Here is a 27,355-nt window from a genome sequence, read left to right on the forward strand (position 1 = left end):
CACAAAAATAATCACTATTAAAATTTTAGATCATGTTCTACCTTGAAGCTGACTCACATATACCATGGCAAAATTTATATGTGTTTACTTATAAAATTTTCATCCTAGTGTATACATAGCATTTGAGCTTAGTTTTTCATTTAACAACATATGGCAGACTTTCTTATTGCATTACATATGTTTAATATCATAACTTTTCTGGTTTCTTTCCATTTCCTTATATGATCATACCATGATTTATTTATTATTTGTAGTTTTAAAATACTAAAACTGGGGCTGGGAAGGTGGCTCAGTGGTAGAGCACTTGCCTTGCATGCTCGAGGCCCTGGGTTCGATTCCTCAGCACCACATAAGCAAAAAGAAAAAAGCCGGAAGTGGCGCTGTGGCTCAAGTGGTAGAGCGCTAGCCTTGAGCTGAAGAGCTGAGGGACAGCGCCCAGGCCCAGAGTTCAGGCCCCATGACCGGACCCAAAAAAAAAATAAATAAATAAAATAAAATAAAATAAAATACTAAAACTGGGAGTTGAGAAGGTGGCTCAGTGGTAGAGTGCTTGCCTTGCATGCATTAGGCCCTGGGTTCGATTCCTCAGCACCACATAAGCAGAAAAAGCTGGAAGTGGCACTGTGGCTCAAGTGGTAGAGCGCTAGCCTTGAGCTGAAGAGCTGAGGGACAGTGCCCAGGCCCAGAGTTCAGGCCCCATGACCAACAAAAAAAAAAAAACTAAAACAAAGTCTGCAAACATCCTTACATGAACCATACATGGATTACCTTCTTGGGACTTACTTGTAAAAAGTGGAATTTTAGTGCCTATGAATCCTTTCTCGTTATTAAAAGCCAAAGTACCACATTGTTTTCCATCTTACTGGATGGAAATCAAAGAGCGTTTGGTAAATCAAAGAGAAAAAGGGTAATTACCTGATAAGGTGGCATCAAATCCCATGTCTTCTATTGCTTCTCTCAAGGTCTCTGGAGAAGTGAGTAGAGGATCATACTCCACAGTCCCATTGCTGTTTGCTAGGGAGACGCGGATGGATTTCACACCTGGCTTTTTTGATATGACCCCCTCAATAGACTGCACACAGGAATTACAAGTCATGCCAACAATGTTTATCAGGGTTTCCTGAGTCAGAGGCTGGCTAACTGTATTCAAAGGTGTCTTTTGAGGAGAAGTGGCAGAGGGAGAGTTGGAAGTACTCTCAACTTCACTTGCAATGCTAACTCTATACTGTCCTGGTGAGACAGCCTCTATTGCTTTTCTCAGAGTTTCTGGAGTGACTGAACTTGCATTGTACTTTACAGTGGCAGACCTATTCTCTAAAGAAACGACAATGCTGCTTACATATTGGAGTGTAGAGAAAGCACTTTCGATATTTGACACACATGATTTACAATGCATGCCATCTATGATGAAAGTAGCTGTAGAATCACTGGTGTGTGAGGGACTCCTTTGCTGAGATCCTTCTGGAGATTTCACTGGTGTGTTCTTTAGGCGCTCGACATCAATAGCTCCCAATTTCAGGTACTTGGGCTGTTTTTTGACAAATGCTGGGAAGCCTGCTGCTTCAATCTGTTTCTTTATTTCCTCTACAGTGATCAAATGAGGCTGATAAACAATAGTAGCTTCTTGATTGTCCAGGGAGACTAGTTAATGGAAAGAAACATAATTATTTCATTTCATATCATCCAGGGCCACTTCAGAATCATTGTCTGTCTTCACATCAGCTTTTCTTAAAATCATTTTGGATTTTTTTCATAAGATGTGAAACTAGTAAACATGCTAGAAACAGGTAAAAGGTGTGACTACTGTTCTATAGTCTCTAAGTTTCCAGTTGCCTAAGTAAAAACAAATTGAGTAAGTATCCTAGGCATGATGTGGTAAAAAGTCTGAACTCCCTGCCGGGCGCTGGTGGCTCATGCCTGTAATTCTAGCTACTCAGGAGGCTGAGATCTGAGGATCATGGTTCAAAGCCAGCCTGGGCAAGAAAGCCCGTGAAACTCTTATCTCTAGTAAACCACCAGAAAACCAGAACTGGCACTGTAGCTCAAGTGGTAGAGCACTATCCTTGAGCTGAAGAGCTCAGGGACAGCACTCAGGCCCAGAGTTTAAGCTCCACGACCAACAAAAAAAAAAAGTCTGAACTCCCTAAGTCACCACCCCAGCTTTTAGCCTTTTCTGCTAAACTAAAATTCAAGACTCTCATTATAATCATTAACTTTATTGCCATTAATACTGGGAATATGCTATGTCTCAAACTCCAATAAGGCAACAAGTCCCACAAAGTTGAAACCTACACCTGGGAAGAAAGCAAAAAGTGAAAAGATAAAACAGAAAATGAAGCCGGGCAGCAGTGGCTCATGCCTGTAATCTTAGCTGGGATCTGAGGATTATGTTTTGAAGCCAGCTCAGACAGAAACACATTTTTTTTTAGTCGTGGGGTTTGAACTGGGCCTGGGCACTGTCCCTCAGCTCTTCAGCTCAAGGCTAGCGCTCTACCACTTGAGCCACAGAACCACTTCCAGTTTTCTGGTGGTTAGTTAGAGATAAGAGTCTCTTGGACTTTCCTGCCCGGGCTGGCTTTGAACCACAATTCTCAGATCTCAACCTCCTGAGTAGCTAGGATGACAGGCATGAGCCATGGGTGCCTGGCCCAGCAGAAACTCTTATCTTCAGTCAACCACCAAAACCAGAAGTTGTAGGTCAGATGGCAGGGCACCAGCCTTAAGTGAAAAAGCTAATGGACAAGTACCCAGGCCCTGATTTCAAGCCTCAGTACTAACACAAAAAGAAAAACACAGAAAACAAAGCCTTATAAAACAATCGATTAAAAAAAAGCAGTGAAGAAATCACCTTTAATTCGCTGAACACCTTGCAGTTTCCCAATTTTTCCTTCAATGGTGCTTGTGCATGAGTGGCAGGTCATACCCTCCACCTTCATCTTCAGCATGACTTCACCTGCTTGAGTCATGCTGGGGTCTTCACAGATTCCTGGCTTTTTCTCCTGAGTTCCGATATCTAAACTGAGGTCAGGAACCAACTCTATTATGTGACTGGCACTCACTATAGAAGGGATTATTGTCACTACTGCAGTTCTTTGCTGAGGGGAAATTTTAATGTCAGTCACACCCTTGGTCTTGAGCAATGTACTTTGGATATGGTCCCACGGTGGAGCCAGTGGAGCAGTAACAGTCAGAAATACAGTATTGGTTAAAACTGGGAGTGGGTTAGAATTCTGGAGAATAGCATCAAAGCCCATGTCATCGATGGCTTCTTGTAGAGTCTTTGGAGTATGTATTTTAGGGTCATAAATAATAGTTGCATTCTTTTCTTCTAATGAAACCTTTCAGAAGAAAATTTCAGAAGTTAGTTTCATTAAATTATATGACACAGGAATTAAGAATACCAAATGAAGAATGAAATAAATGATTCAATATTATGGAGTCTTTCTAGGGCGTTTTCATCTTCACTATTCAGAGAGAAAGAGAGAAAGCGAGGAAGGAAGGAAGGAAGGAAGGAAGGAAGGAAGGAAGAAAGAAAGAGAGAGAGAGAGGGAGAAAAAAAGAGAAAGAAAGAAAGAAAAGAAAGAAAGAAAGAAAGAAAGAAAGAAAGAAAGAAAGAAAGAAAGAAAGAAAGAAAGAAAGAAAAAGAAAGAAAGAAAGATAGAGGTGTCTACCTAGAAGATAAAACAATATGTAGGCCTACGTGACTGTAGTACCAGTCAGGTATTTGCAACATGCGCATGCCAAACACACCCTAGAATTTCACAACAGAGTATACACTACTTCCCACCATCTCTATTCGAAATTTACTCCAACCCTTTACATTCCACCGACTCAGAGGTTACATAAATAAGCCAGGCACCAATGCCTTACACCTGCAATCCTAGCTACTTAGGACACTAAGATTCAGAGGTCACAGTTTGAAGCTAGCCTGAGCAAAGTAGTCCAGGAGAGTTCATTTCCAAAACAGCAAAAGGCAGGGTTGGAAACCTGAGGCATGGCATAGATGGTAGAGTGCCAGCCAATGAGTGAAAACAAGTGTCAGATACCAAGTGCAAGTTCCAGACTCAGACAAAAAAAAGAACCAACCCTTAGCCAGGTGTCAGTGTCTCACAGCTTCAGAATAAGAACCCTGTTTGGGCAGTGTCCATAAAAATCTTCACTGGTGCCAAGTTTCATAACTTTTCTGTGAACAACTTCCCTTTTTCCCTTCTCAGATCAAGCATGGAAGATATTCATGGGAAAGTTTTTCTAGAGTATAGAAAAATGGACCTGGGTAGAGAGAAGGGACTAATCATTAGTAAAATGTTACTTATGTCCTTCTAAAATTAAAAGCTAGTATTATCCAGGTGCCAGAGGCTCATGCCTGTAATCCTAGCTACAGGAGGCTGAGATCTGAGAACTGGCATTGGTTCAATTGCAGCCCAGGCAGGAAAGTCAATGACACTCTAATCTCCAATTAACCACCAAAAAGCCAGAAGTGGAGCTCTGGCTCAAGTGGCAGAGCTCTAGTCTTGAGCAAAAAAGCTCAGGTACAGGGCCAACACCCTGAGTTCAAGTACCAAGACAGTCACACACAAAAAAGTTATGAGGACTGGGGAGGTGGTTCAGTGGTAGAATGCTTGCCTTGCATGCATGAGGCCCTGGGTTCAATTCCCCAGTACCACATAAGCAGAAAAAGCTGAAAGTGGCACTGTGGCTCCAGTGGTAGAGCACTGGCCTTGAGCTAAAGAGCTCAGGGACAGTGCCCAGGCCCAGAGTTCAGGCCCCATGATTGACCCTATAATCTTAGCTACTCAGGAGGCTGAGATCTGAGGATAACAGTTCAAAGCCAGCCCGGACAAGAAAGTCCGTGAGATTCTTATCTCCAATAAACCACTAGAAAACCGGAAGTGGCGCTGTGGCTCAAGCAGTAGAGCGCTTGCCTTGAGCTGTAGAGCACAGGGACAGCACCCAAGCCCAGAGTTCAAGCCCCATAACCAACAACAACAACAAAAAAGTGAGTTGCAGAGCAATAGATGTGGCATGCTTCCAATTTTACTTTAAAAAAGACAATCAAATATATATATACACACACAGTTCTATATCCACAGTATTTATGGAAAGACTACATACATACATACATACATACACATATACATCTACATATATAGGACAACCAGTTTCTTTTGGAAGGGGGATTTTTCAATAATAATAATAAACTATTTAATATTAGCAATGAATGTATTTATTGGTCTGAAGGAGAAATTTAGTTTTTTAAAAATAATAGTATCTGGGTTGGGAAGATGGCTCAGTGGTAGAGTGCTTGCCTTGCATGCATGAGGCCCTGGGTTCGATTCCTCAGCACCACATTAGCAGAAAAAGCTGGAAGTGGTGCTGTGGCTCAAGTGGTAGAGCCTTGAGCTGAAGAGCTGAGGACAGTGCCCAGGCCCAGAGTTCAGGCCTCATGACCGGAAAAAAAAAATAATAACAGTATCTATAAAGAGAACAAACTGCAGTGTTTATCTGTGCAAAAGACAAAAACAGAAAAAAAAAAGATCCAGCATTGTAAGTTTCGGGAACAAAGTAATTTGTTAACACAGCATTAACCTTTGGAGTCATTTAGTACTTGGATCTAATTAAATTTGTTTTTAAATTTCCGCTTCAAAAAAGCCAACCATTCATATTATCTGCCCATTTTCTTTTTCCTTTGAACAGTCTGCTGAGATGATGAAATTAAACTTCAGGTTAATCCCTTTAATGTCTACAGTCTTAATATTAGCAGGACAAATAAGAACAGCACACCCATTCACAGCACAATTTAAGACATAATTTCCAAAGTGCATTTTAAATGGTAAAGCTGCAAAGGTAAATAATCATATTCTATTTACTCCAAAAGTAGAGACTTCTGGACACCTCTCTCTTTGTGCTTTTTACATTAAAGCTTTAATTTGCTCCACTGTTGCACTTTTCGATAAAGCAACCTCATTCAGTTCAACAGCACAATTATATCACATCATTTGTAACACTAGCAAAAGCTCCTTGACTTAGTCAAAACATGGATCGCCAAAGGCTGCTTTCTAAACTGTTTGTACATTAACCTTAATTATGATTCAGAAATTATGATCCAGAGAATTTTCATATTTTTAAGTGATCACTATTTATATATTAATAAATATATTCATGTTGAGCTACATTCTGACTACAAATTATGTTTGGACAAGACCATTTTCTAAATGGTGCCTAGAATGAGACAAATCCACATTTTTGAAATTGAATTGGAGGGACCTTAAGAAAAAGAATACAAAATTATTAATAAAAATCACAAATTACAGCGTGGCATAGTGGAGCATGCTTATAATCTCAGCACTTCTAAGGTCAAGGCAGGAGGAACTGGAGTTCAAGGTCACATAGTGAGTTTAACGCCAGTGCAGACTATATAGTGAGATCCCTACTCAAAACAGAACAAACACTGGGCACAGGTGGTCCACACCTGTAATTCTGGCTACTCAAGAAGGTGAGATCTGAGGATCACAGTTCAAAGCCAGCTCAGGCAAAAAAGTCTATGAGACTTTTTTTTTTTTTTTTTGTCAGTCGTGGGGCCTGAACTCTGGGCCTGGGCGCTATCCCTCAGCTCTTCAGTTCAAGGCTAGTGCTCTACCACTCGAGCCACAGCAACACTTCCGGCTTTTTTCTTTTTCTTTATGTGGTGCTGAGGAATCAAACCCAGGGCCTCATGCGTGCAAGGCAAGCACTCTACAACTGAGCCACCTCCCCAGCCCTCTATGAGACTCTTATCTCCAGTTAATCACCAAAAAGAAGTAGAGCTGTGACTCAAGTGGTAGAGTACTAACCATGAGCAAAAAAGCTTAGGGGCAGCACCCAGGACCAGATTTAAGCCTCAGGACTAGCACCAAAAAAAAAAGAAGAAAAGTCACAAACATACCAATTTCATAAAAGTTTTTGATAAGAGGAGGAAAGGCAGAGCTGGGAAAGGCAGAAGTGTGTTTCTTTTCATGTTAAGCAATCAAATTATAATGACCATGCAGTATCTCTGAGATTTGTTTAAGTCACTTTTGGTAACACAAAGTGGTTTTACATTATATCACTGCCATTCTTCCTTTACTATTGAATCAATGTCCAATTGTATTTGTCTGACTAATCAGACCTTACTAGGTGGCAGTGAATTCTAGGAGCTGCAGTGGAAATAGCAAGTAGGCTGTTTTGGGAAATAGCAGTGTATGTACAAATAGAAAAGTAGAACATACCCCTACCGTTATAAATGTATATGTTATCACAAACATTCTCCTAAAACACTTTGCTAGGCAGGGAGCTGGTGGGTTCAGAAAATATATTAGTTAGCTGGGCGCCAGTGGCTCACACCTGTAATCCTAGCTACTCAGGAGGCTGAGATCTGAGGATCACGGTTCAAAGCCAGCCTGGGTAGAAAAGTCCGTGAAACTCTGTTCTCCAATAAACCACTAGAAAACCGGAAGTGGTGCTGTGGCTCAAGCGGTAGCTCACTCACCATGAGCTGAAGAGAATAGGGACAGTGCTCAGGCCGAGAGTACAAGCCCCACGACCGACAAAAAAAAAAAAAAAAGAAAGAAAGAAAGAAAGAAAGAAAATATATTAGTTGTAAGTGGACAGTAAGGAACTAAATCATTTGAAGAAAATTATGTGAACTAATCTGGGTGTATTGTCACACACCTGTAGTCTCTGCTACCAGGAGTTCAAGAATATTGAGTTTCAAGATTATTCTAGGCTTGCCAGGTGAAGGTGGCTCACGCCTGTAATCTTAGCTAGTTAGGAGGCTGAGATCTAAGGATCGCGGTTCAAAGCCAGCCAGGGCAGGAAAAGTCCGTGAGACTCTTATCTCCAATAAACCACTAGAAAACCAGAAGTGGCCCTGTAGCTCACCAGGCCCAGAGTTCAAGCCCCACAACCGACAAAAAAAAAAAAAAAGATTATTCTTGGCAAAAAGTTGACAAGACTCCTCATCTCAACAAATAAGCTGGGTATATTAGTCAATACCCATCATCCCAGCTATGCTGAATTGTGATTCAGAACCAGTCCTGGACAAAAAATACAAGACTGTATGAAAAACAACTAAAGCAAGAAGTTGAGGCCCAGTACTGGTGGCTCACACCTGTAATCCTACCTACTCAGGAGACTAAGATCTGAGGATCACGGTTCAAAGCTACCCCAGGCAGGAAGGCACTACCAAAACAGTCAGAAGTGGGGCTGTGGCTCCAGTGATAGAGTCCTAGACTTGAAGAGAAAGTTCAGGGACAATGCTCCAGGACACACACACACACACACACACACACACACACGCACACGCACACGCACACACACACACACACACACGTGTTGGGGACATAGCTCAAGTGGTGAGAGTACCTGCTTAGCAAGCACAAGGTCCTGAGTTTAAACTCTAATGTCACCAAATTTTTTTAAAGGACAAGAAAGAAAAATTATGTGAACTAGCCCCTGATAGTTATAATAGCTTTACTATAATTAGCACAGACAGTACTCTATAATTAGTAAGATTCAGCTGGTCTCTCAAACCAAGTGAGGAGGTGAATTGGTTTCATGTGAGGATAAGTACAGTTGTCACACTGTCACACAACTCATTTAAAGCTTTAGGACTGAAGGGTTCAGAACACTTTTCTTCTTTTTCCCAAACAACAAATTAGCCATTAAATGTTGAAAAAAACATTTTTTTCAATTTGGATATTCTGAAGATAAAATCATTTGAGAAAACATGCAGCATAGCAAACAAGGAAGATGACTGTTACCTGTCACCACTTTCCAACTCAGCTCACTCTGCAAAGAAAATTAAATAAAACCATATCTTTGCTGAGTTTGGAAATGGGGGAAGGAAGCAATGGAAGAGCTAAACCAGAGTTAGACCAAGGTAGATGATAAGTACAAAAGATTTAGTTTTAAAGCACATGAATATGTCTAAGTATATACACAAATGCCTCTGGGAGAAGGTATATTTCACCGGGTAAATAAAGCTTTCCTAATCACAATGAGCAGCATTGTCTTAGCTAGTCAGAATGTACAGGAAACAAATGAGAAACACTGCCTTCCCCCAAACAAATAGGCAAATGGATCCAAAGTTAATTTTGTCCTCAATGGCCAAGGTGAATGTAAAACTCAACACTTGGAAAAAAATTACCTACAGCTTTTTCAAAATGAACTCCAAGAAATGGAAACAGAAGTTTGTTTTTTTTCTCCTTTATTGGTAGAGCACTAGCCTTAAGCAAAAAAGCTGAGGGACAGTGCCCAGGCCCTGAGTTCAAGCCCCATAACTAATTGCCTACAGCTGCCAATCTGGAAAAAAAACTGCCCACATATGAATATCACATTTCACATGACTTTAGAATTAAGGAAAAATGTCAAGCCTCAAGAATCAGATTATGTACTCACTAGACACTACATTGAAAATTTACTATACAACTTGTAGGTATAGATGGGAGGGAAAAACTGGGAGAGAGCAAGGGAAGGGTTGACACTGTCCAAAAAGATATTTACTCTTTACCTGATTTATGAAATGGTAACCTTTCTGCACATCACCTTTATAATAACAATTTTGTTTTGTCGGTCATGGGGCTTGAACTCTGAGCCTGGGCATTGTCCCTCAGCTCTTCAGCTCAAGGCGAGTGCTCTACCACTTGAGCCACGGTGCCACTTCCAGTTTTCTGGTGGTTTATTAGAGATAAGAGTCTCAGGGACTTTCCTTCCCGGGATGGCTTTGAACCGTGATCCTCAGATCTCAGCCTCTTGAGGATTAAAGGCATGAGCCACTGGCACCCAGCTATAACAACAATTTTAAAAAAAGAAAAACGTCCCCCACAGTGTAACCCCCGCTTTCACTATATTTGATGTCAGTATAACATGTGGAGGAGTTGGGGACAAACAAGTCGTTTAAGGATTCAGGTGGACCTGTTGCAACAATGAGAAGTACAAAATGTCATGTCAAAACCAGCTTTACAATGTCGGTGTGGGGGGGGGGGCGAGGGGGGTATGATTGTGGGGGGGGGGTGGCTGGGAAGGGAGGTGAAGGGTAAACAAAGGAGGAGGCTGCAATGCTTGGTAAGAAATGTATGCATTATCTTGCCCATGTAATTGTAACCCCTCTGTACAGTATGTTCTCAAATAAAATAAAATTTTAAATTTAAAAAATTAAAAAAAAAAAAAAAAGTAAAACGTTCAAAAAAATCAGATTGTGGGGGCTGGGAAGGTGGCTCAGTGGTAGAGCGCTTGCCTTGCATGCCTGAGACCCTGGGTTCGATTCCTCAGCACCACATAAGCAAAAAGAAAAAAGCCGGAAGTGGCGCTGTGGCTCAAGTGGTAGAGTTCTAGCCTTGAGCTGAAGAGCTGAGGGACAGCGCCCAGGCCCAGAGTTCAGGCCCCACAACCGGATCCAAAACAAAACAAAAAAATCAGATTGTGCCAAGTAGTCAATTTTTGGCAACAGAAACAAGGCCAACTGAAGCCAATGTGTACTAGATTTAGTAAGAATTATAGGTGAGAACATTATAGACACAATAAAGTATATATTCTATATTTCACTAAAAATCCACAAACACTTTTTGAAATCTCTGAAGAGTAAATAGGTAAAAAGTAAAGTTTAGATAAGGTAGGACTTCCATAAGAATCTAATTTAGGGCACATAAAATGTTCCAGTTCCAATATAATGAATCATACACTTAAAATATAAGGAGCAAGAATCCATTGGGTATCTAATTTTAAATACATGCTAAATCTGGTGTCCATTTGGAAAACACTCCTTTAAAATGTGGTATGTAGCCAAGCACCAATGGCTCATTCCTGTAATCCTAGTTACTCAGGAGGCTAAGATCTGAGACTTGTGGTTCGAAGCCAGCCAGGACAAACAAAATCCCAGAGATTCTTATTTCTAATTAATTAATAAGATGACAAAAGTGTAGGTATGATTCAAGTGGTAGAGCCTTGACTAAATAAGTTAAAGAAGAGTGTGAGGCCCTGAGCAAAAAAAAACGGCACAACATTCAAAGTCAATCACAATAATGTCAAGATTACATGCTCAGATAATTTTTAAACGGGAAAACATTTTTATGAAAAATATTTTTGTACCCTTCCCTTCCCTCCTTCTCTTCCTTTCCCCCCTCTTACCCCTCCACCCCAGCATACCCCTTCTCTCTCTCTCTCTCTTTTTTTTGTCATGAGGTTTTAACTCTGGGCCTGAGCGCTGTCCCTCAGCTCTTCAGCTCAAGGCAAGAGCTCAACCACTTGAGCTACAACGCCACTTCCGGTTTTCTTGTGGCTAATTGGAGATCAGAGTCTCACAGCCTTTCCTGTCCAGGCTGGCTTTGAACTGCAATCCTCAGATCTCAGCCTCCTGAGTAGGTAGAATTACAGTCATGAGCCACCAGCGCCTGGTCCCCTTCTTTTTTTAATTCCAGGTTTAGCTATGTTTCCTGGGCTGGTCTCAATCTCCTGAATTCAAGTAATCCTCCTGGCTCAGCCATGTCCAGCTTTCTTTTTCTCTTTAAAAGGGAATTAACAACCAGGCACTGGTGGCTCATATCTGCAATCCTAGATACTCAAGAGGTTGAGATCTGAGGATCACGGTTCGAAGCTCTCCATGAGACTCTTCTCCAAAAAAATACTCAAAAAACCCAGAAGTGGTGCTATAGCTCAAGTGGTAGAGTACTTGCCTTGGGCAAAAAAGCAGCTCAGGGATAGCACCCAGGCCTAGATAATAAAATAAATATAAAAATAAAAAATAAAAGGGAAGGGGCTGGGAAGGTGGCTCAGTGGTAGAGCGCTTGCCTTGCATGCATGAGGCCCTGGGTTCGATTCCTCAGTACCACATAAACAAAAAGAAAAAAGCCAGAAGTGGCACTCTGGCTCAAGTGGTAGAGCGCTAGCCTTGAGCTGAAGAGCTGAGGGACAGCACCCAGGCCCCCAGAGTTCAGGCCCCATGACTGGACCCAAAAAATAAAATAAAAATAAAAATAAAAGGGAATTAACAAACCAGGCACTTGTGGCTCACATCTATAATCCTAACTATTCAGGAGGCTGAGATCTGAGGATCACGGTTCAAAGCCAGCCCGGGCAGGAAAGTCCATGGAACTCTTATCTCCAATAAACCACCAGAAAACTGGAAGTGGAGCTGTGGCTCAAGTAGTAGAACACTAGCCTTGAGTTGAAGAGCTGAGGGATTGTGCCCCCCCCCAGAGTTCAAGCCCCATGACAGACCAAAAAAAAGCTGGAAGTGGAGCTGTGGCTCAAGTGTTAGAGTGCTAACCTTGAGCACAAAAGCTCAGAGACAGTACCCAGGCCCTGAGTTCAAGCCCCAGGTCTGGCACCAAAAAAAGGGGGGAATTAACAGGACAAACCAAAATTCTTTAGCATCAAGGTTAGGAGTGCAGCAGTCATTCTTGCCAATGTGTCAGTATGCCTGGTTCTGTTCCAATGTTAGAAGCAACCTCCTAATGGGATTCTAGTCAATGTCACTGATTTCCAGGGAAACTTACTCTGATGTGGTGAACACCATTCAGTTTCCCAAGCTGCTGCTCAATGGTCCGAACGCAGGAATTGCATGTCATACCCTCTACAGAAATGGTGACAGAACTCACACCCATGCTTGGATCCATTTCCGTTTCTTCTTTAAATTCCTGTCTTTAAAAAAAAAATCTTGTTAATTTAGCCATGGAAAGAATTTTGCTCATCAATTTTTCCTCATACTTCCCCAGCTGAAAGCATGCTAGTATCAAATATGACCACCAGGCTGGGAATGTGGCTTAGTGGTAGAGCGCTTGCCTCGCATGCATGAAACCATGGGTTCAATTCCTCAGTACCACATAAACAGAAAAAGCCAGAAGTCATGCTATGGCTCAAGTGGTAGAGCACTAGCCTTGGGCAAAAGAAGCTCAGGGATAGTACCCAGGCCTTAAGTTCAAGCCCCAGGACTGGCAAAAAAAAATTAAATTAAAATATGACCAGCATTCTTTTATCCTTGCTTAGGAAAAAGTTTTACTCACCTTTGACAAAGCAAAAAATAATAATAACTTGTTTCTATAGCCAACTAAAATAACCGCATAACACTTAATAAAAATAACAAATACTTCATCAATGCTTTCCTATTCATCTCCCATCCATAAATTCGCTTAATGTTGGAAGTAGATAGAATGAAGACCCAACCAAGCATGCCAAAACCTATCCAAAGGCAACCAATGTCCTAGCTGATTACCTACACAAGCCCACTTGAACTTGTGTTCACTGACCATCCCATCCTTAAATCTTTCTAGGTGCCACTCATAATGTCTCCAGAGCCCTTACTCATGCCCCAGGGACTTGGCCTCAGGGCCTCTTGCTTTAGCTCTTCCCCTTGTGGGGTTCTTTATCCTTCCAGATGTCTGCTTGGCTAATTTCCTAAACTTCCAGTCTTGGGCTCTAATCTAACCTTCTTACTGAGGCCTATGTTGAACAACTTATTTAGAATTAAAATTTGGGCTGGGAAGGTGGCTCAGTGGTAGAGCGCTTGCCTTGCATGCTTGAGGCCCTGTGTTCGATTCCTCAGCACCACATAAGCAAAAAGAAAAAAGCCAGAAGTGGCTCAAGTGGTACAGCACTCGCCTTGAGCTGAAGAGCTGAGGGACAGCGCCCAGGCCCAGAGTTCAGGCCCCATGACCGGACCCAAAAAATTTATTAAAAATTTTAGAATTAAAATTTATAGCCCTTTGGCACACATACCCTTGACTCCTTTTGCCTTTTGCGTCTATCTTTTTAAAAATATCTTTCAGCCAGGCACTGGTGGCTCACACCTGTAAACGTAGCTACTCAGGAAGCTGAGATCAGGATGATCATGGCTCAAAGACAGCCCAGGCAAGAATGTCCATGAGACTCATCTCCAATAAACCACCAGAAAACCAGAAGTGGAACTATAGCTCAAATAGGAGAGGGCTCACCTTGAGCTGAAGAGCTCAGGGACAGCACCTAGGTCCAGAGTTCAAGCCCCGTGACTGACAAGGAAAAAAATATCTTTCATAGCTGGGTGCTGGTGACTCAGGAGGCTGAGGTCTGAGAATCACAGTTTGAAGACAGCCCAGGTAGGAAAATCCAGAGCACTCATCTCCAATTAATCACCAGTAAAACCAGAAGTGAAGCTGTGGCTCAAAGTGGTATAGAGTGCTAGCCTTGAGTGAAAAGCTCAGGGACAGTGCCAAGCCCCTGAGTTTAAGCCCCAGGACAACAGTGCATGCATGCACGCACACATATGTGCATGTGTATGTGTGTGCATGCATGTGCGTGTCACTGAACTCACCATTTTCTAACTTTGTGCATAATTTACTTATTTATTCTGTTCACTGACTATTGTCTCTCCACTAACTTTCTCAATCTTTCTTTCAAGAAGTGGAACCCAGGGCTGGGAATGTGGCTTAGTGGTAGAGTGCTTGCCTAACATGCATGAAGCCCTGGGTTCGATTCCATAGTATCACATACACAGAAAAAACCAGAAGTGGCACTGTGGCTCAAGTGGTAGAGCCTTGAGCAAAAGAAGTTCAGGAACAGTACCCAGGCCTTGAGTTACAGCCCCAGGACTGGCAAAAAGAAAAAAGAAAATAAAAAGAAGTGGAACTGAACTCCTTTTACCCCAGACATGCCCCAGACTTTGGAAATAGACAATGGCAGCAGTAACTCTGACTTCTGGGATTAGGTTATAAAGAGAGAAAAGGCAGGCCTGTAGGCTGTTCTTTATCATTAATGGCATCACCCAATTTAGTAGAAGCCATCTGCCTTGCATGGAGATAAATAAGAAGCCATATGGAGAGGTCACATGATGAGGAACTTCTGCAAAAACAACTAGGATCTGAGACCTCTACCAATAGCAGCTGAATGGAGTCTAGAAAACTCATCCTTTTAAGGCGCTACATTTCAGTGGGGTCCAGTATACTCCCAAACAGGTGCAACCATAATAACTATGTGGTTGCTCATTTCCATTTACCCCGAAAAGAAACCCATTAACTGCTCCCTATTCCCATCTACTCAGAGCCTCTAGAAGACATGAATTCACATCCTATCTCTATGGATTTGTCTGTACTGATGATTTCCTATAAATTAATTCATTCAAGATGTGACATTTTGTTATTGGATTTTTTTCACCTAATGTTTGTAAGGTACATCAACAAGGAGAATGTATTGATACTTTTTTCATATTTTTTTCAGTTTGTAGTTTTTGATTTGTATTGTGTATTCAAGAGTACATCTTTGGGGGCTGGGAATGTGGCTTAGTGGTAACATGCTTGCCTAGCATTCATGATGCCCTGGGTTTGATTCCTCAGTACCAGAAAAGGCCAGAAGCAGTGCTGTGGCTCAAGTGGTAGAATGCTAGCCTTGAGCAAAAGAAGCTCAGTGGCAGTGCCAAGGCCCTGAGTTCAAGTCCCAGGACTGGCAAAAAAGTACATCTTCAGAAGGTTTGTGGGGGTGGGGGGGGCGGGGGGGTACAGAACTCAAGGGAAACAAAGTGAAAAAATGAAGCAGTGAAACTCACTGGACACTGATAAAAGTGAACTGCACAACTCATGTGTGGAGATGGGAGGGAGGAAGGAAGGGAGGGAGGGAGGAAGAGCAGGAAGGGAGGGAGGCATTGAGAGAGAATGAGGGAACAGAAGATACTGTACAGGCCGGGCGCTGGTGGCTCATGCCTGTAATCCTAGCTACTCAGGAGGCTGAGATCTGAGGATCGTGGTTCAAAGCCAGCCCTGGCAGGAGAGACCGTGAGACTCCTATCTCCAATAAACCACCAGAAAACCGGAAGTGGCGCTGTAGCTCAAGTGGTAGAGCGCTCGCCTTGAGCTGAAGAGCTGAGGGACAGCGGCCAGGCCCAGAGTTCAAGCCCCACCACTGACAAAACAAAAACAAAAACAAAACTGAATAGTCATGGGCTATGGAGAGAGAGCAAGTGGTCAGGTACCTGCCTATCATGTGAGGCCCTGAGTTCAATTCTCACCACTAGAAAAACAAATATATTATTAAACTGACAATTATACATTGGAGAAGGCAGAATGTCTAAACCCAAATGAAAATTACATTCAGGCCATCGTGTTACCACTAAGCCTAGTTTAAGCATGTCAAATCAACTGTGAATACATAGGTATTTCCTTCCGCTTCCATAACTCGCCTGTATTGTTAGCTCAAAATACTACTTACTTAGACTTTAACACACACACACACACACACACACACACACACACACACACACACACACACACACACACACACAGGACCTCAGAGAAATTCCATGTCACTCCTACTACTCTGTTACACAGATACATATGTATACAATTCTAATTGATTTTGTAATAGATCTTTCAAATTGTAAATGTTTAACAGACAAGTATGAAACCAGGAACATCTAATGTAACCTCACTTGGCACTTAGCAAAATGACTCATGAAACGGAATAAGAGAATAAACAACTTTAAGGAGGGGAGGGATGAAGGCTTTGGGAAATCACAATATCAAAGAGACAAGCCTGGCTTGTAGCTATTAGTAATGAGTGCCTCTGAGAGCAAGTGCATCCAACTCCAAGGGAAACAACTTCGGGTGAGTAGAGTATCCTTAGCCACTCCCTAAGCACAGATGAAGATCTCTGCCAAGAGGAAGAGCAGCACTGTGACCACAACCTCACCTCCGGTTTGGAAACAAACTGCACAAAGCCAGTATAAAATATGATTTGTATGAAGACTCATTTGCCCAAAACATCTTAAGGCTGATCACAGAAGCTCAAACATTAGTTTTCAATTCCCCTAAAATAATTAGTCCCCATGCTTGTGATAGGTTCTAATTGTCACACAGTAAAAATTGAGTTCTTTTTTCAAGTGTGTGTGTGACAAAGGAGTGAGGTGGGGTGGGGAGGGAGGAGCTGTTCCTGAAGCTTAAACTCAGGGCCTGGGTACTTACCTTGAGCACATTTTTGTATGCTCAAGGTGATTAATTGGAGATAAGAGTCTCTCAGATTTGTCTTCTGTGGCTGGATTTAAACTTTGATCTTCAGATCTCAAGCTCCTGACTAGGTAGGACTACAGGCCTAAGTCACCAGCATCCAGCTAAACCTTTCTTATTCGTCTGGTTATTGCAAATTAGTACAATTATGGAAACTTTTAATGTTATCTGATAAAGGGCTGGGAAGGTGGCTCAGTGGTAGAGCATTTGCCTTGCATGCTCGAGGCCCTGGGTTCGATTCCTCAGTACCACATAAGCAAAAAGAAAAAAAAAGCCAGAAGTGGCGCTGTGGCTCAAGTGGTAGAACGCTAGCCTTGAGCTGAAGAGCTGAGGGACAGCTCCCAGGCCCAGAGTTCAGGCCCCACGACTGGACCCAAAAAAAAAAAAAAAATGTTATCTGATAAAGTAGAACTCAACATTTTCACAACTGAGCCCTTATCACATCTGAGATGAGCAAAATGTTCAATGCAACAGTACTCCTAATAGTTAATGCTGGAAATAACCTAAATATCCATCCAAAAGAAAATGGACAACTAGGTTGTGAGATAATATAGTGAATCATAATAGAGTAGTTAAAATGAATGAGCAAGGGTAGTGGTGCTCACTAGGAAGAGGCATGGAACTAATTTAATACTTCTTACCCTTTTGGTTTTTGCCAGGAACAGGACATCTTACTGGTGGTTCACACCTGTATTCCCAACTACTCGGGAGCCTGAGATCTGAGAATTACTCTCAGCCCAGGCAGGAAAATCTGGAGACTCTTTTTTATTTTTTATTTTTTTGGTCAGCCGTGGGGCTTGGACACTGGGCCTAGGCACTGTCCCTCAGCTCTTCAGCTCAAGGCTAGCACTCTACCACACTTGAGCCACAGCACCACTTCCAGCTTTTTCTGTTTATGTGGTGCTGAGGAATGGAACCCAGGGCCTCATACATGCTAGACAAGCACTCTACCACTGAGCCACCTTCCCAGCCCATCTGTGACACTCTTATCTCCAATTAAATACAAAAAATCCAGAGGTAGAGTTGTGGCTCAAGTGGTAGAGCACTGGCCTTGAGCACAAAAGCACAGAGACAATGCTCAATCTTGAGGTCAAGCCCCAGGACTGGCACAAAAAAAAAAAAAACAACAGGGGCTGGGAAGTTGGCTCAGTGGTAGAGCGCTTGCCTTGCATGCCTGAGGCCCTGGATTCGATTCCTCAGCACCACATAAGCAAAAAGAAAAAAAGCCGGAAGTTGCGCTGTGGCTCAAGTGGTAGAGCGTTATCCTTGAGCTGAAGAGCTGAGGGACAGCGCCCAGGCCCAGAGTTCAGGCCCCACGGCCGGACCAAAAACAAAAAAAAAAAAAACAAAAAAAAACAAAAAAAACAAACCAACAACAGGACATCTGATAAAGCCTATAGACATTTTGAGTTGCCCTACATCAGGGTGATATCTTCATCCTGAGTGTTCCTGGCATCTAGGGAGTAGAAGCTAGAGACACTGCTACAATGGGTAAGAAAAGTTGTCATAATGAAAAATCATCTGGCCCCAAATGCCAATAGCACCAAAGCTGAGAAACACTGAACTGGAGCTACAAGCAGCAACTGGGAGAAATCCCACAGAATTGAGGAAAAATTGCAGAAGAATACAAAAGTTTAAAAACATAAAAATAATGCCTTCTGCTGTTTTTGTATGTACACATATGTAGAAATAGTACTAATCAAAACATAAAGATACTCAGGCAAATGAAAACCTCCAAATACAGGAGCTGAAAGGAAGAAGTAATGGAATGCAGTTGTAGAGCAGTAAAAGGGAAAAATCAACTACATCAGTGGCTATTATAGGCTATATTGTGCACAAATACGAATGTTATAGGGACTGGGTGCTGGTGGCTCATGCCTGTAATCCTAGCTAATCAGGAGGCTGAGATCTGAGGATCACGGTTCAAAGACAGCCCAGGCAGGAAAGTCCATGAGACTCTTATCTCCAATTAACCACCAGAAAATTGGAAGTGGCGCTGTGGCTCCAGTGGTAGAGCGCTTGCCTTGAGCTGAAGAGCTCAGGGACCACACCCAGGCCCAGAGTTCAAGCCCCACAACTGACAAAAAAAAAAAAAAAGGCTATAGGGTCCTTTCCACTATTTGTATGCCATTTATTATAATGCTTTGGTACTAGGTTTTGAACTCAGGGTCCTCATGCTTGCTAGGCAGGTGCTCTACCACTTAAGCCACACCCTCAGCCTCCAGGACTTTTTTGCTTTTAGTTATTTTTTACATATAGTTTCATAGTTTTCACCCAGACTGGCCTGGCCCACAATCCTACTTAGGCCTCATGGGTAGCTGGAATAACAGGCACCATGCCCAGATACCTTGTTAAAATGGAGTCTAATATTGTTCTCAGGTTGGCCTTGAACCATAATCCTCTTGACCTCCAGGAGTTACCAAAACTGAAATAATTCATCAAGATCAATGACAACTTTTTTTGCCAGTCCTAGGGCTTGAACTTTGGGCCTAACTGCTGTCCCTGAGCTTTTGTGCTCAAGGCTAGCACTTCACCACTTGAACCACAGCTCCACTTCTGGCTTTTTGTGACTAATAAGAGTCACAATATTAGTCACACTAATAAGAGTCTCAAAGACTTTTCTGCCCTGCCTTGCTTAAATCCGAGATTCTCAGATCTTAGCCTCCTGAATAGCTAGGATTACAGGTGTGAGCCACCAGTGCCAGGCAATAATAACATTTTAAAACAGCCTAAATACTCCAATTCTATTATACCAGGACTACAAAAATTTGCCTGTGGCTGAGAAGGTGGCTCAGTGGTAGAGTGCTTGCCTCGCATGCATGAGGCCCTGGGTTCAAGTTCCTCAGCACCACATAAACAGAAAAAGCCAGAAGTGGAGCTGTGGTTCAAGTGGTACAGAGCTAGCCTTGAGCTGAAGAACTGAGGGACAGCACCCAGGCCCAGAGTTCAAGCCCCACAACCCACAAAGAAAAAAAAACTTGCCTGTTTTGTTAAATATATGGATCATTTCTAGGTATGCAAGCAACACTGTCCTAGCTGCCTTTAGGGCATCTACACAAGTTTTTCCATATTAATTTAATTTTACCTACTTGCTTTTTATTTAAAATCACTACCACCTGTAAACTATAAACAAAAGGGAAAGCATTAGCTTCTCTGTTACTTGATATAATGCATTCCTTAAATTGTGTAAGCCTTTAAAATGAAAATTAATCTTATTACTTAACCTGTTTCCCAAATATTAAGTCTAATTTATTTCCTCAGACAACTGTTATTATATAAACAAAGGACTTGGATTCCTGATGAAACAGCAGGTATGAGCAGGTGTATGCTTTAAAGTATAATTGTTCTTTTCATTTGACCACTCCTAAAAGATTAGCTGTTAATACTCATGCCAGTAAGGTCAAAACATTCAAATTAAGGAACAACAATGTGGCTGTGGGCATGGCTCAAGCACAAGCCTATCAAGCACAAGGCCCTGAGTTCAAACCCAAGTACTACAATTTTTTTTAAAAAAGAGAAGGTAGTTGAGCACTGGTAGCTCACACCTGTAATCCCAGCCACTGAGGAGGCTAAGATCTGAGGATAATGGTTCAAAGCTAGACAAGGCAGGAAAGTCTGTAAGACTTATCGCCAATTAACAACCAAAAAGCTGGAAGTAGTTGGATAGTTCAAGTAGTAGAGTGCTAGCCTTGAGCAAAAAGCTCTGGGACAGCAACTAGACTCTAAGTTCAAGTCCTTGGACTGGCATTAATTAATTAAATGGAAGCTAAAAATCAAACATATCCACTTAGGAGTCCAAAACTAGCAACAGCCTCAAAGTATTATCTTAATAGGCAAAGTATTATCTTAATAATGGCAAAAGAGAGAAATAAAACACGAGCAAGGAAGGGGGCAATATGGTGAGAATGCTCAAAAATATTGATTCCATGTAAAGAACATCTGTGAGGACAGGTTTCCCAGAAATGCAGAGGCATTTCTCAATCTACTTGCTTTTCCCCAGGGCTTCAACCCCACTGCCACGGTCCATAATAGACTAGAGGAAGAAAACATGTTTAAACATGCTTTCAGTGTGTGTGTACAACTGTTCTAGAGTCAGACAAGGCAGCTAGAGCTCCCTTGGGAAGATAGAGGTAAACAAGACTAGATTATGATACCATAAACCAATCAGCTACTTTTCCCATGTTATGTGGTAACTACAGACTTTTCATATCTTGAGAGAGAGAGAGGGAGAGGGAGAGGGAGAGAGAGAGAGAGAGAGAGAGAGAGAGAGAGAGAGTGTCCTAGGGCTTGAATTCAGGGCCTGGGTTGTGCTCAAAGCTGGCATGCTACCACTTAAGTCATAGCTCCACTTCCAGTTTTTTGGAGTTAACTGGAGATGAGTCCCAAAGACTTTTCTTCCCAGGCTGGCTTTGAACTGCAATCCTCTCATCTCAGCCTCCTGAGTACTAGGATTACAGGTGTGAGCCACCAGTGCCTATAGCTGATATCTTAGATTTTTAAAGCTGGAAGTTGGAATGTTTTTCTTCCCCATCAAGACAATCACCTGATTCAAGCTGGTCAGAGTGGATCTATAGGCAAATCCAGAGCTTCCATATTGTTTCAGCTTTTTATTAATGACAATTTAACCCCAGACCCATCAGTCTTCCCACCAGCACCAACGACAGCTTTCCCCATGGAGAAAAATACAAAAGAGTACCCCCAAACCACTCATTTAAAAATATTAAATACATACAAAAAATAAAACCAAGGGCTGGGAAGGTGGCTCAGTGGTAGAATGCTTGTCTGGCATGCATGAGGCCCTGGGTTCCTCAATACCACATAAACAGAAAAAGCCAGAAGTGGCACTGTGGCTCAAGTAGTAGAGCACTAGTCTTGAGCTGAAAAGCTCAGGACAGTGCCCAGGCCCAGAGTTCAAGCTCCACGACAAAAAAAAAAAAAAAAAAAAAAACAGGTGGACCCATTGTACAAAGGAGGAAGCAAAGCCGGGCGCTGGTGGCTCACACCTGTAATCCTAGCTACTCAGGAGGCTGAGATCTGAGGATCGAGGTTCAAAGCCAGCCCAGGCAGGAGAGACTGTGAGACTCCTATCTCCAATAAACCACCAGAAAACCAGAAGTGGCGCTGTAGCTCAAGTGGTAGAGCGCTCGCCTTGAGCTGAAGAGCTGAGGGACAGCGCCCAGGCCCAGAGTTCAAGCTCCACGACAGACAAAAAAAAAAAAAAAAAACAAAGGAAGAAGCAACAATCCTTGGTAACAAATGTACTTATTACCTTGGCTCATGTAATTGTAATCCTTCTATACAGTATTTTCACAATTAAGAAAACTTATTTTAAAAGAAGTAGAACTTTCTAAAGGTCAGCCGGATGATATATTATCATATTCAATGAGCGGATGGCTGTGTGAAAAAAAAACAAAAACAAAAAACTAAAAACAACTACCAATATCTTACCATTTATGTAGAGAACACTGGAATATATATTTGCTATAGTTCGTTAAGGAACTAAACTAGAATCCTGACTCAAGTGGTAGAGTGCCTGCCTAACAAGAGTAAGGCTCTTAAGTTCAAATTCCAGGATCCCCACCTACCCTCAAAAAAGAAGTGGTAGGGGCTGGGAAGGTGGCTCAGTGGTAGAATGTTTGCCTTGCATGCATGAGGCCCTGGGTTTGATTCCACATAAGCAGACACCACATAAGCAGGAAAAGCCAGAAGTGGCACTGTGGCTCAAGTGGTAGAGAGCTAGCCTTGAGCTGAAGAGCTGAGGGACAGCGTCCAGGCCCAGAATTCAACCCCCAAGACCTACAACAACAACAACAAAAAGAAGTGGTAAACTATAAAAATGATACAAGTTTGATAAGGTTGGAAAGGATAAATGACAATGTTGAAACTCAGGCTTCATGCTCTTCCTCAGCGCTTTGGCTCATAGATGGCATTATATCCTTGAACTACACCTCTACTTCCAGCTTTTCACTAGTTAATTGGAAATAATCTGGAGAAGGAAGGAAGGGGTGACATTGATCAGGAATCATTGTACTCATAACCTGACTTATGGAATTACAACCTCTTTGTTCAACTACATCAGCAGCAGCAGCAGCATCATATTTCATTCAGCTAAAAAAAGAACCTGTCCATTCTGTCTTCCCAGGCTGGCTTTAAACTTTGATCCTTACATTTCAGCCTCCTGAGTAGCTAGGCTTATAGGCATGAGCTTGGAAATGACAAAACTGACCAAATATTTCTGGCATGTTATCAAGTTTATAAAACCTACCACTACAAGGATAATGATGCTAATTACCCTATCAAACATATAAAAATTGTCTTTACAAGTTTTAATGATTTAAATATGCTGTTCTAAGAAACAAACTGATTAAAGAATGAGTCAATGTCCTAAACAGACAACTCATTAATGAAGATATACAGGTGGTAAGCATATAAGATACTTGAGGGCAATTCTGAGTTTGAGGCCTCCATACCAAAACCCTATCAAATAAATGAAGAAAGCGAGTAAGGGGAAGAAGAAGGAAAGAAACAGGGAGATACAGGGAGGGAGAGTGGAAGGGAGGGAGAGGGAAAAAAGACCAGTCAGGGAGGGAGAGTGGAAGGGAGGGAGAGGGAAAGAAGACCAGTCAGCTATGGCAATGCTAAAAGTCCTGAAAGCCAATGGTGGTTCCTGAGGTATGCCCTTGGCTTGTTTTAGGTTTGTTTTCCAAGCTTGACTGACATTCCTTTCTGTTGACTTTATAAACAATCTAATCATCTACAAACAAATTTCTTTTCTGTTTAGGTAAGTCAGAACTGCTTTATGTTGATGCAAACAAGAACCCAGCCAAACATTTGTATAATCAATACCAGGTAGCCATTAAAAACACTTGTAAATCTCACCTTTCAGACAGGAAAGAGGTTCAAGATACATTAAGTGAGGAAAAAAAAAACAATTTTCTTCTGCAAACATTTCTCTTTTTTTGCCAGTCCTAGAGCTTGAACTAAGGGCCTGAGCACTGTCCCCGAATCTCTCTGTGCTCAAGGCTAACTCTACCACTTGAGCCAGAGCCACTTACAGCTATTTCTGTTTATGTAGTACCAAGGAATCAAACCCAGAGCTTCATGTATGCTAGGCTAAGCCACATTCCCAGCCCCTGCAGACAGGTCTTAAACAACCTCCCTTCTACTGCTCAATATTTAGGTTCCCCCAGCATGCTTACTACAGGTGGCTGCTATGAAATGTACACTCCCTTACTCCCACCAAGACTGTTGGCTTACTAATTACCTTTGCCCGGAAGTTCACTGTACCCACTCAATTTCTCAGAATTGTGCAATTTAATTAAGTATGTAAACATATAAGAGATGTGTTCTTTCTATAAAAAAAAACAAAAGGGATGGCTTTAGAAACAACTAATAAAGATGAATCATCATAAAGTTATAGCCAAAATATGCATGCGAAGCAACTTTAAGAAATCGAGACCAGAGTTCAAGCCCCACCACTGACAAAAAAAAAAAAAACCAAGAAAGCCAGACACTATGGCTCATGTTTGTAATCCTAGCTACTCAGGAGGCTTAGGTTTGAAGACTGTGGTTCAAAGTCAGCCTGGGCAGGTAAGCCCATGACTCTTGTCTCCAATTAACCACCAAAAACCTCGAAGTGGCACGGTGGCTCAAAGTGGTAGAGCACAAGCCTTGAGTAAAAATGCTCAGGGATAGCACCCAGGCCTTGAGTTCAAGCCCCAGTACCAAAAAACAAGACAACACAAGACAAGACAAAAAGAAGGGAGGGAAGAAGGAAGGAATGAAGGCAGGAATGAAGGAAGGAATGAAGAAAGAAACAGAAGAGGGGGTAGGAAGGCATGTCATGCTAGACATGTGGGAGGTATAGGTTAGGAGGACTGGTGTCTGGGCTGCACCAAGCAGCCTATATACCTATATAAAAAATAACTAAAACATAATGAGGCTAGGGGTATGATTCAAATGGTAATGTACCTGCCTACAAGGACTAGTACCAGAAAAAAATCTGGGTGTAGTTGACACATGCCTGTCAGAACCATAATTAGCAAAATTGCTATCCAGCCCAGCCCAAGTATAAACATGATACCCTATTTCAAAAATAACTAAAGCAGGGGCTGGGAAAGTGGCTCAGTGGTAGAGCGCTTGCCTTGCATGCATGAGCCCTGGGTTCAATTCTTCAGCATCACCTAAGCAGAAAAAAAGCCGGAAGTGGCATTGTGGCTCAAGTGGTAGACTGCTAGCCTTAAGCTGAAGAGCTGAGGGACAGTGCCCAGGCCCAGAGTTCAGGCCCCACGACCAACAAAAAAAATAAATAAATAACTAAAACAGGCCCAGCACTGGTGGCTCACACCTGTAATCCTAGCTATGCAGGAGGCTGAGATCTGGGGACCCACAGTTCAAAGACAATCTGGGCAAGAAAGTCCATGAGACTCTTATTAATTACCAAAAAGCTGGAAATGGAGCTGCAGCTCAAAAAGTAGGGTACTAGTCGGTCGCTGGTGGCTCACGTCTATAATTGTAGCTACTCAATTTGACCGAGGTTCAAAGCCAGCCTGGGCAGGAAAGTCCATGAGACTCTTATCTCCAATAAACCACCAGAAAAACTGGAAGTGGAGCTGTGGCTCAAGCGGTAGAACACTTGCCTTGAGCTGAAGAGCTGAGGGAAAGTGCCCAAGCCCAGAGTTCAAACCCCATGACTGACCAAAAAAAAAAAAGTAGGGTACTAGCCTTGAGCACAAAGCTCAGAGACAGCACCCAGGCCCCAAGTTCAAGCCCCAGGACTGGCAAAAAATAAAGCAAGAACAAAAGGAGAAGCTGCAGACATGGCGCACAATGGTAGAATGTCTGTCTAGCAAGTACGAGGTCCTGAGTTCAAACTTCAGTACCACCAAAATATTATATTCTTCCTCTGACCAACAAGAGAATGGTTAAGATTTCCTACCACATTTCCCTATTGTGAAGGAAGTCTATGTACTACATCACAGAAGAAAGAGAAAAAGAATATCTGATCTCCAATTTGTTCTTATCACTGAATCTATACCATATTTGTCCTATAAAACGGTGTACTAAAATAGCCTATTACTCTAAGTTGATATGCCCAGTAGGTTATTGTTGCTATTCATTGTACTCAGTGGAAGTCAGAGGTGATTTTCATTGTGTGTGTGTGTGTGTGTGTGTGTGTGCGTGTGTGTGTGTGTGTGTGTGAGAGAGAGAGAGAGAGGTGATTTTCATTTCGTGTGTGTGTGTGTGTGCGTGTGTATGTGTGTGAGAGGTGATTTTCATTTCGTGTGTGTGTGTATGTGTGCATGTGTGTGTGTGAGAGAGAGGTGATTTTCATTTCGTGTGTGTGTGTGTGTCAGAGGTGATTTTCATTTCGTGTGTGTGTATGTGTATGTCAGAGGTGATTTTCATTTCGTGTGTGTGTGTGTGTGTGTGTGAGAGAGAGAGAGAGGTGATTTTCATTTCATGTGTGTGTGTGTGTGTATGTGTGTCAGAGGTGATTTTCATTTTGTGTGTGTGTGCGTGTGTGTGTCAGAGGTGATTTTCATTTCGTGTGTGTGTGTGTGTGTGTGTGTGAGAGAGAGAGAGAGAGAGAGAGGTGATTTTCATTTCGTGTGTGTGTGTGTGTGTGTGTGTGTCAGAGGTGATTTTCATTTCGTGTGTGTGTGTGTGTGTGTGTGTGTCAGAGGTGATTTTCATTTCGTGTGTGTGTGTGTGTGTGTGTGTGTGTGTGCGCGCGCACGCGCGCACCAGGGGCTTGACCTCAGGGCCAGGCGCATAAATCTTTAGCATTTTCACTCAAGGCTGGCACTCTACCACTTGAGCCACAGCTCTATATCCAGCTTTGTGGTTAATGGAAGATAAGAATCTCATAGACTTTACTGCTTGAGCTGGCTTAGAACCACACACAGATCTCTTCCTGAGTAGCTAGGATTACAGGTGTGAGTCACCTACTGGTGCTGGGCTAGATGGTTTTTCTCATACAAAGTTTTAGATGGCATTTTTCCCTTCTCTAAAAATATTTATATGCGCTATAGAAAAATTACTACTTCCTGAGAAGGCAGGCACTTTTTTTAGTTTTTTAATTGCACAATAATATGTGTGTGTGTGTGTGTGTATATATATATATATATAATGAAATTTACTATTTTAACCCTTTTAAAGTGTATAATTAGTGGCAGTAAGTAATTCAGCTTTTTAAGCTGTATCTATCACTATTCTTCTCAGTACTTCTTCATCACCCCAGACTAAAACTCCTTCAAGTTCTCTCTCATCTGGTAACCACCATCTCTCTCTCTGCATTTGACTACTCTAGGCACTGCACGTAAGAAGGATCATTAGGGCTGGTGGCACACACCTGTAATCCTAGCTACTAGGAG

General features: G+C 42.2%; 1 protein-coding gene across 1 annotated transcript in view; it reads right to left on the minus strand.

Moving 5' to 3' along the window:
* Positions 1-27,355, minus strand: part of Atp7a (ATPase copper transporting alpha) — a 130,462-nt gene that overhangs the window by 58,460 nt on the left and 44,647 nt on the right. The window contains exons 2-4 of the mRNA XM_070040151.1: positions 12,510-12,654; positions 2,849-3,338; positions 916-1,641 (exon numbers count right to left, since the gene is read on the minus strand). Coding sequence (XP_069896252.1) covers positions 916-1,641; positions 2,849-3,338; positions 12,510-12,629 — 1,336 coding nt within the window. The 5' untranslated portion in view covers positions 12,630-12,654. The remainder of the gene's footprint in view (positions 1-915; positions 1,642-2,848; positions 3,339-12,509; positions 12,655-27,355) is intronic.

Source organism: Dipodomys merriami, unplaced genomic scaffold (genome assembly GCF_024711535.1).
Source record: "Dipodomys merriami isolate MVZ:Mamm:240054 unplaced genomic scaffold, mDipMer1.0.p SCAF_3, whole genome shotgun sequence".
Classification (NCBI taxonomy): Eukaryota; Metazoa; Chordata; class Mammalia; order Rodentia; family Heteromyidae; genus Dipodomys; species Dipodomys merriami.